Genomic DNA, 10,805 nt, shown 5'->3' on the forward strand with positions numbered 1-10,805 from the left:
AAAATGTATAGTAATTCATAAAATGAGAACGGCTAGGCCGATTTCTGTAAAATTTTTTGTCAGTTATTCGTATTTTCGAGGAGAAGGTCTTTACGGAAGAAAATTTTGGAAAATCTCTGTGGAAAAGTCGGAAAATTGGAAAAATCGAAAATTGAGTTTTTGTATGAAATTTTATTCCTTAATAGCGAGACGAAGTTCGCCGGGTCCGCTAGTATACTATATATTTCATATGGTCTGCGACAAATATTTCGATGTGTTACAAACGGAATGACAAAGGTTATTACACCCTTCATATTATGCTCTTCATATTGGGACACCCTAATGTTGGACCACGCTAAGAAGTTGATATTTTCCCCGCACTGAGAACCAATAATACTTTATTACAGGTAATTCTGCAGACAAATGTGGTTAAATCTTATAAAGAACCAAGAAAACGATTGTAACCCTATATGGAGGCTGTGGTCAAAAGTCAGCCGATATGACATTTCTTTATAAGATGGTGTTCTGAAGTCTGAGTTCATTATAAAAACATATTCGCTTAGAATATTTGGTTGACAACTGCTAAAATAAATCGATATAAAAATCAAATAGGGAGTATACCAAATAATGGACAGATACTGAAAATTTTTCGCTGAGAGGTTTACTATGCTTAAAAAAATCTTGGTACCGGATTAGAGCAAATTCGGTTGAAAAATGTGTTGGTAAAGTGAAATACTTCAATTCAGATGTGTTACAAAGGGAATATTATGGTGGAGGGTATTAAAACTTCGCTACCGTAACAACAAGAGAGCGTATTTAATTCACCCTTGCTGGTAACATTGTCTTTTTTTCAGTAGCGGGATACCCCTTTTCATTGCAGGCTCTACGACTCACCTTTGGTTGCCTTCGTCAGCTAGGATGGTTAACAAGTTGGGGACTTTAGTCAAGTACGAGGTGTTCTTGTGACGCCTGAATTTTCTGTAAAAGTCCAGTCATTTGAGGTGCAGGTTCACAAAAGGTACATTATTCATTCCTGACCGCAATCTCTCAGTTTTTGGGAAGAAATTTAAAATACTTCGAATAGAATTATAATATATGTACTTTATTTATGTTATAAATCTTTGGATAGTTAGCATTTTTTTTTTATTTTCTTCGTATACATGCTTTAAAATTCGATTATATATTGATTTTCGTTACCATACAGCCGTCGTGTAAGGATAGGTATAGCTGTACGGGTATCCATAGCCATAACCATAGCGATACGTGTAGGGATATGTAGACCAAGCCGTAGAATATCCAGGATAGGTTACAGTTGGTATGGTGGGCACTGTGGGAACATAGACCCGATTAAATTGACGTGCAACTACTTGATGGCTATGAGCTGTAACAACCGGGGTACCTGCAGTTATACCATAAGTTGTGGGAACGGTATGTACAGGTATTACGCTGGCATGGACGCAACACAAAATGGCCACAACAATGAAAATAAGCTAAAAATAGAGGTGGATGTTATTAGAACAATAAATGAAAAAAAGTGAAATTTTACAATTCTTATATACAAGTTTTGGTTATTCTGCTTAATTGTTAAATTTGTAAATAACAAAAGCGTAATTTGATCATAACTGTACAATTTTCTTTGTCTTATATGACATTTTCTTAACTACACTGTGCTCAAATTTTATTTTAAGGAAGATAATCCTTTTAGTGAGAAAATCTGATTGCTATGTCCACATTAATAATAGTATAGACCACATGCCACAAAAAGCGATCGAATTGAAAATTGTACCAAATATTCTTTGCTTATACTTCAAAAAAAAAGCTAATAAAAATTATTTGCCGGATTGGTTGCATTCTCCGAAAATCAGTTGAAATAATTGCTCAACAAGCGCTTCTCTGGAATGGATTATAGAGAAGATCAGTCGATTTAGTTCTACAAGAAGCAAACTCTCAATGGATTGACTCAGTCAATCAAATTCTGTTACCTTCATCGAGAGTCATCTTGAGCATCACTTTAGCAATCGTTTTTGAACTTTTGTTGTGGAGGTACAGAAGGAAAGGACCGATAAGCCCCATCTGCGAACTTAAACTAAGTTTGGACAAAATATTACAACTGCCAAATTTGGTCATTCGGTTGCTTTGTTTCAGAGTTATAGTGCACACCAGCCAAACAGACCGACATTGCCGAAGGGCTGAGACAATAAAAATTAATAACTGAAGGTGTGATCCCAAATATGAACAGAAAGTAGGTGACAACAGAAGCTTTGGAAGTTTCCAGTACAGATTTGAAGCGTTTGTTTGACAATTGACAGATCCCATCGCATCTACAAAAAATAACTAATATCGGTTCATTATCGAGAGGTTTGGAGCATAAAATTGTAAAGTTCTAACAAAGGTTATCAAAAATTGTAATGCGAAAAGTGTATGAAGGGCCGAAATGTATCAACATTTAGGGCCAGATATCTCGAGAGCCCTCTTTTGAAATTCCACAATGCGAAAAGTGGCTGCATTAGAGAACAATGTGTGGAAATTTTGCGAACGAGGTACCTGAAAGAATGGACCGACAAGTTACATCTTGGGTCCAAGAGGATCTAATTGCATGATTTTAAAGTTTTGGGTCATTATGTCAGAAAGCATGGAATCACAAGAACTACCTCCGATGGAAATTTCTAAATAATCCTCGAACAACCCTTAAATGCACTTAAGAGTACCTTTTGTGAGAGAGTTGCCGGAAGGAGTTGTCTGTTATTGTCCATTTTGGAACCTGATTTATGTTTGAGAGAAATATTAGGATATACAAAGGTTGGACCAATGTCAAACAGTTAGTTATTGTGACCAGTAGTCGTTCTGATTAGTCACCGTATCATTGTCTTACCTTTTGGGCTTTTATGTCAGGAAGCATGGACTTGCCCACGAAAAAGATTATATCGCCGTAAACCGGACCTCCAGGAGTACACTTAGTAAACATTTCAAAACGACCCTCAAAAAGCTCTTAAGCCCCAGACCACACTTAATACCACGGAGGAATAGGACAGTGGTCTTATCTAAACCTTGCCTCGTATGGTGGCATATCCAAAGTTAGCTACTGTGCAATGGACTGTGTAAGTTCTAGTTATTGCAGCAATAGAAAACACACCCCAGTCAGCATTGAATGCCGTACTGAATATTTATCCTCCTATTCTAGTACTGAGGCTGAGGGAGCGTAACATACGCCGTTTACCGACTACATTTCGCCAATTCTGAATTTTCACACAGCTGACGAAGAAATGAGAGAGCGCATGGCAGGCAACTTGCTGATAGCCTATCCATCTTCACCGATGGGGTCGAAAATGAAATATGTCACGGAAACTTGTATGTATTGTGAAGTCCTGAACATTAGGAACAACTGCAGTGTTTTTCATTCATAGGTAAATGTGGATAGTTCTTCTCTTTTAAATCTAGGACTGTTCAAAATGGAGGTGCTCAAACTGACTATAAAGATTTAACCAGAACCTTTTAAAATAAATACTAAAAATAATCCATATTGTATTATTTTAGCTACTAGTATAACCTAGTGCCACCTCGGGTGCCACCGTGGTGCAATGGTATGCACACCCGCCTTGCACGCTTAAGGTCGTGGGTTCGATTCCCCGGCCAGTCAAAATTTTCAACGGTGACAAAGTACCCCTCAGTAATGTTGGCGACATTTCCTGAGTATTTCAGCCATGTAAAACTTCTCTACAAAGTGGTGTCTTAAGACACGCAGTTCGGACTCGGCGATAAACAATAGGTCCCATATCATTGAGCTAATATGAATCGGGGTGCACTCATTGATATGAGAGAAGTCTCCCTTGTCCCGTATGGGATGTTTGTGGAACAATTATATATAACCTAGTATTACACAATGCAATGTGGATTTTTTTTAGTATTTATTTCAAAAGATTCCGGTTAGATCTTTATAGGCAGTTTGATTTCTGTCATTTGGGTTAGGCCGTTTTGGCGCTGATGGACTCAACTGTCACTCTATCTTATAAACTTGTGGTATGATTGTTACATTTTGTTGGATTCCATGGCATTGAAATGTTGAGGGAAATTAGACAGTTCATAAAATAGCAAGACGGGGTTCCTAGTCTCCTATGTAGGACTATGTCATACCACCGCTTTGATTTTTCCTCGATAAATTCTGTAAGTTTTTCGTAGGAAAATCCGGACAGACCCGGGTGCAAAATAATCTGACTGGCAATCTCAGGACGTATAACTGCGTCCTCTCTCTCTCACTTCATAGTCGCAGATCAGAATTGCTGTAATGTTTATTACTGGTCATTGCTGTATAAGATCTGTGCCTTGTAAGTGGGAAGACAATAACATTAAGTAGTGCATATTAAAGAGACACAGGCTGAACATAATGAAGATGAAATTTCATCTATCTCTTACATAGATCCTGCGCCCCTAATATTATATTGCAGGGGCCTTAAATTGTAATGGGGCGGGTCATCCTAGACACTAATAAGTTCAACTAATCTCTTCTTCAATCCTTCCTCTATCCACTGTTGCTTGTACCCTCTGCGTCTCTCACTTTTTCACGTTCTCTTCCCAGGATGAGCAAAATGGAAGACATACTAAGCCCCGCTTAAACAGGTAGGCGGCGCATAGCGGTTCAGAATCGTTTTTCCTAGTTAAAACTCTGTCTTAACTAAATTTAAACATTGCGTCTTAACAAAATTTAAATCAAAGTTGCTTACACCTGGGTAGTTTTTGCGGATTCTGAAACTACAATGTTCAGAGATGAGGAAAATCAAAACACAAAAATATCGCGGGAGGGATTTTCAAATAAATCGCGATCAAATTTCACATTTTTAGGGGTTTCTCGCAATGGTAGTAAAGAAAATGTTGTAGTAGTAAAAATTCTCTACCAGATTGACCTAAATGTTATTTTTCGTAGGTTTTACCATTTTTGAGATATAGAAGATCAAATTGGGACAATGCACAGACTGTATCGTCTCCTTATAAAACAATGTCATGCACGATGCGCCTTAACTAACTTTAAACGAAAATCGCTTCCACCTGGAAAGTTTTTGTGGATTCTGAAACAGCAATGTTAATAGATGAGAAAACTCCAATAACAAGAAAAAATAGCTAAAGGGATTTTAAAATAAATCGCGATCAAAGTTCACATTTTTATACCCTCCACCATAGGATGGGGGTATATTAAGTTTGTCACTACGTTTGTAACTACTCGAAATAATCATTGTAGACCCCACAAAGTATACATATTCTTGATCAGCGTGCAATTCTACATCGATATAGCCATGTCCGTCCGTCTGTCTGTCTGTCCGTCTGTCCGTCTGTCCGTCTGTGGAAATCACTCTAGCGTCCGAACGGATTGACGTAGGTCGATGAAATTTTGGGAAAATATGTTATATTTACGTAGGACTTTTGGTATTGAAAGCGGGCTATGTAGGTCCACGCTTTCGTATAGCCCCCATACAAAATGACGCGTGACGCGTCGCCGTTTTAAGGAATTTTTAAGATATTTGGCCCATTTTACCACCGAATTGGTTGTAATTTGGTACTTTGTGTCTCCAGAGGCCAAAAAATATTCCTAACAAAGTTGGGTTATATAGGTCCACGTATTGGTATAGCCCCCATATAAGGCCCCATATAAAGTACGCGCCATTTTAATATATTTTGAATGTATTAGACCCATTTGACCAAAGAATCGGTTGTAACTTTGTATTTTGTGTTTCCAGAGGCTAAGAAACATTTCTACCATAAAATGTTTATATAGGTCCACGTGTTGATATAGCCCCCATAATAAAATATCTCCCGATTTTCGATATTTTGAACGTTTTAGCCTCATTATCACACCGATATGGGTGAAATTTGGTATTTAGTCTTCTTTAGGCGTATAAAACTGTCCCCCAGAAATTTGTAGGTATAGGTCCACGCCATCATATAGCCCCCATAGAACGGTACCTTCCGAATTTCGGTATTTTAAAGGTTGTGGCCACATTAATCCACAGAAATGGCTGAAATTTGTGGTGGAGGGTATATAAAGTTCGGCCCGACCGAACTTAACGCTTTTCATACTTGTTAGGTTTATTTTAAATTTTCAGGACTTTGCTTGGAAGCGGCAAGTCCTGTCCAAATGGGACTAAGGAAAATGTTGTAGCAGTGAAAATCCTCCACAACATTTTCTTTAGTCCCATTTCGTCAGGACTTGCCGTTTCCAAGCAAAATCTTGAAAACCTAAAATAAACCAGGAAATGGGAAATTTGTCCGCGATTTTTTGAAAAATCCCTTTAGCGATTTCTTCTTGTTTTTGGATTTTTCCATTCCGAAAATAACATTAAGTTCAATCTTATCACTGCTACAACATTTTCCCTAGTCCCATTGCAATAGGACTTGCGGTTTCCAAGTAAAACCGTGTAAACATAAGAAACCCCTAAAAATATGAACTTTGATCGCGATTTATTTGAAAATCGCTCCGGCGATATTTTTTTTTTTTTTTTGGTTTTTTGATTTTTCTCATCTCTGAACATTGTAGTTTCAGAATCCGCAAAAACTTCCCTGGTGTAAGCACCTTTCATTTAAATTTAGTTAAGGCGCACCGTGTATGCAACGGATGGAGATATTTTAATATACATATTTATTTTTTGTTCTATAGATAACACACTCAGCTTTCCGTGGAATCAAAAGAGATCAAGGTCGGTCAAAAAGTTACAGAGAAATTCAAAGTCAAAGTAAAAAATTTTGAGTTTTTTTATATTTTGCATCAAAATACGAGTGTTTTTGAGTTTTCTATATGTTCCAATATAAAAACTCATTTATTTGAAACAATTTTCGTTTGTGTAAAAAACCAATAATTTATATGGGAAAAAACACAGATTTTACCCATGTAATTTCAAATTTAAAATGGTGTTAAACGGACGAAACGGGGCGTGTACAAAAGTAAACATGTGATGAAAGGGCACACACTCAGGAATCTTTTGGCGAAAATGAAAGGTTGTTCCGTGTATTCCTTAAAAGTTCGAGTCCAATAAAATTGGAATTTTTATAAAATTAACAGCCTGTTCATGTATGTCGCACGAAAACCCGTACGAAAGAAAGGCAGTCCCTCACTTCCGTCTGAAAAGGCGTTCATGTATTTCGCAAACTATCGTACCACTGCCGGTACGTATCCTATGCGAAATACTACTAATTTGATTGTACATTTGTACAACTATGTTCCATAAATGAGAGTCAAATGATAAATAAAAACAAAATCCACATATACACACAAACATTGAATATGTGCGATTTGTTTTGTTTGAGAAAATAAAATGGGTCGGTATTTTGAATTATTTAATTTAATTGATTTCTTCAAAATAATGAATGAAACCGCCTTTAAAACGTGTCTATAAAATGTTTATTTTGTTTCAAGAATGTGTTGCATAAATTTGTTTTAAGATTTTCGGTATTATTCGCGAGTTTACATTCTACTCGACATCTACAAAGCAAGTGAGTGATTTTGACATTATCTTTTTATAAAAGACAGTCCTTTCGAAATACATAAACCCAAATTTACATGGAAAAGTGTACGTTTACGTGTTATTTCGTATGGCTTTTCCGGTCGCGTAGATTTTCGTTTCGAAGGTGTTTACATGAACACAAAATGATTTTTTTCCACTTCGGAAGCGCAAGAAACCTTTCGGTCGACAAACATAAACAGGGGGTTAGTATCTGGAAAAAATAAATTACTGCACTACATGCTACGGCAGTTTATTAAAACGATTCTTAAGGACAAAAATCTTACATACTTAACAAAAAATAATGAAAACAGTATCTGTTATAGTATTTGAGAAGTAGCTGTGGCGAAAATTTTTCGTCATATCTTCCTCTATTCTAACAAATTTTTTTGGATTCCTTAGATTCACTATATCTTCTATAGAATCCCATATAGAAAACACAAAAAATAAAACAGCCGGTGACGAAAATAGCTGCGGTTTTGCCCAGGAAAATCGATTTCTGAACAACTGCGCGGGGGCACTGCTGCAAAAAATTCCAAACCGGTTCGACACATGTCCTTGCACTTCACTTTCTTAATTTAGAAGTCTGAGGGTATAATCACAGTTTTCACACAGAGCAATATGAATTGTCTTAGTATCAATTTCACTGATCTATATTTATATTGCTTATAGACAACTCAATAACCCTCATATATTTTAAATTCACATTGCAAACTCCAACGAATTTTCTTTGCCTTCCAACAAATTAATCAGGACGCTTTGGAATGCAAATATTAAAGGTTAAAATTTTGATTTTTTCATTATTAAAAATAGGAAATCATTAGAGCAATAAGAAAAGAAAATCGAATCCAATCCTTAGTGTATACATATTTACGAAGACGATTGAGTTATCCATTTTTTAATATGTATCTTGTTGCACTTTTCCATTTCCACAAATAAATAAATCAAATTGTCAATGTTCACACTTCAAGCGGTAATTGTTATTATTGTCTCACCAATTTCATGGCGCTATCCGGTGTTGTGAATTGCACTCTAGTGATATGTGAAAAACGGTCTACACCCACGAACCACCCACAACAATAGTTTTTATATAAATGACACCTGAATGATGCACTAACGTTTATTATTAAATTCAAAGCATTCCACCTCATGTGCTTGCATATGTCCCATGCATAGGCATTGCAATACAATTTAATCAAATATGGCAATATGCATTTGCATTAGATCGCATCGATGTGACTCAAATCATGGCTAATTGTCTCTTTAAAGAGTTACAAACAAATGCCGTTCATTTGAATTTTGATTCTCATTTGTTTTTCTTTTTACACCTTTGGTAGTTTGATCGCTATCAGTCAAATTTAGTTGCAATGAACGGCTGCAATTTTGGGATGTCATAATTTGTATGTGCTTGGCATGCATTTTTCAGTTTTGTTAAGCAATCACACAAAAGTGGAATTAATCAGATTGTCTGATATTCATACGTGATAATTACATTTTACATAATAATGGCAAATGCCTTAGAATTGTACAATGTAATTACATTGTAAAGACTTGTTTAAAAACGCCATGTCAAAAAAGAACATGTCATGGCAGAATATGCGTAAAATATGGCGTAAAATTCATTCGTTTGGTCGAAGCTCTTTAAGCAACTTTAAATGGAAGGTGCTGACACCTGGGAAGTTTTGCGGATTCTGAGAAAAGTCAAAAAACAAAAAAAAAAAAAAGTTCGCGGAACGCTTTTTAAATAAATCGCGATTCAAGTTGACATTTTTAGGGGTTTTTTAGGTTTTCACGATTTTACTTGGAAAGCATGGGGGCCTATTTTCATTTTCAATTTGGGGTGTTATTTCATGGGGCCTTATTTCTGTACGCCGCAATGAGGGGAAACATAGGCCTAAAGTTGCTCAAAACTCAAAATATGAAAATCGTTTTTTTATGCAAAAATGTTGATAAACGGCAACCGGACTCTTTTCTACATTTGCTATAACCATCCTCGACTTTGTAAGATTAACCAATTCAATGCAGCAGTCGATTGAACTCAGCCATACTGAAAACAAAAAGTAAATTTTCGAAAACTAAGAAATTAGGTGAACATTAAAATTACATTATTTTCGCGAAAATTAATATTTTTCAAGATTTATTGTTTTTGTACAGTCTCCGAACAAGATTAGCATATAAAATTTTCAGATTGATTGTACATCTTTGCTCTTTAATAATGGTGATACATATCCTCTTTATGAACATTTTTTATGATAATTTTTAAGATTACTACAATTTCAATAGTGAAAAAGTCTATTTCCCCGTCGTTTCCCGACCATAGTTTCTTCTAATGTTTTATGCGCTTGAGTCTCAAATATCAGATTCAATCATAAAAAATTGCGCATATTTGCGCCAATCCGAAAAAATCTAATTTTTCTCAACTAAAATATGAAATATATTTATATGGAATTGCAAGGTTTACTCACACTAAATTTTGCTCCGCCTTATAACCGGGGCTCTTATTTATCAGACTAAACCAACACCTATCAAATATATTTGCATTATTCAGAAACATTCACGGCTTTTCTCATGTGAATTTAGAAAAATTTAATTTAAATAAGTTTCAAAAAATAAAATTTGGAATAAAATTTATGTATATGGGACTATATATACATCTGTACCGATTTGTTTGAAAATTGGCTCAATGGCTTTTTAGGCTAGTTTATGTTGCATGTGTCAAATTTCAGTGATTTTGGTGAATTTTTATCTCATATCAGATGCGAATATATATGGAAGCTGCATCCAAATCTGGACCGATTTTCATTAGTTTCTATAGGATTAATCCTTGTACAGAAGATATGCTTTGTGCAAAATTTTATATCAATCCGACTATAAATGAGCTTTCTAGGGCTTTTGATCAACTTTTAACATACATTTCCCCTCTGTGCGCCGAAAAGAATTTGAAACCCATATGTTGTTGTAAAATAAGATTTTATTGCCTTATACATATACATATGAAAGACCTTAATATCTTCTATAAATAGACCTTTTTGTCTTCTACAAGAAGGCCTTGTGGTCTTCTACAAGAAGACCTTGTTGTCCTCTATATGAAGACCTTGTGGTCTCCTATTATAAGCGTTTCTAATAATGCTTTTCTATAAGATGACGTATGGTTTTTATAAGAAGACCTTGTGATCTTCTATAGGAAAAACTACATGTACACTATAATAAACCCTTATGGTCTTCTATAAGTAGATCTATAACGAGACCTTATGGTCTTCTATACGAAGTATATTATTTATTTTTTATACTTATTAGTAAGGAAATGACACCACAGACGATTTAAATAAAACAAGTAAAAAA

General features: G+C 35.5%; 1 protein-coding gene across 1 annotated transcript; it reads right to left on the bottom strand.

Annotated features, from left to right (window-relative positions):
• Nucleotides 1–1,060: 1,060 nt before the first annotated feature.
• On the bottom strand, nt 1,061–8,576 carry LOC141401026 (uncharacterized). The gene is made up of 2 exons (XM_073980825.1): nt 8,459–8,576; nt 1,061–1,469 (listed from the first exon to the last, which is right to left on the bottom strand). The coding sequence occupies exons 1-2, from the start codon at nt 8,465–8,467 to the stop codon at nt 1,173–1,175; spliced, it is 306 nt and encodes a 101-aa protein (XP_073836926.1). The 5' UTR covers nt 8,468–8,576; the 3' UTR covers nt 1,061–1,172.
• Between the last annotated feature and the right edge of the window lie 2,229 nt (nt 8,577–10,805).

Source organism: Musca autumnalis, unplaced genomic scaffold (genome assembly GCF_047663935.1).
Source record: "Musca autumnalis isolate F117 unplaced genomic scaffold, ASM4766393v1 scaffold_4, whole genome shotgun sequence".
NCBI lineage: Eukaryota > Metazoa > Arthropoda > Insecta > Diptera > Muscidae > Musca > Musca autumnalis.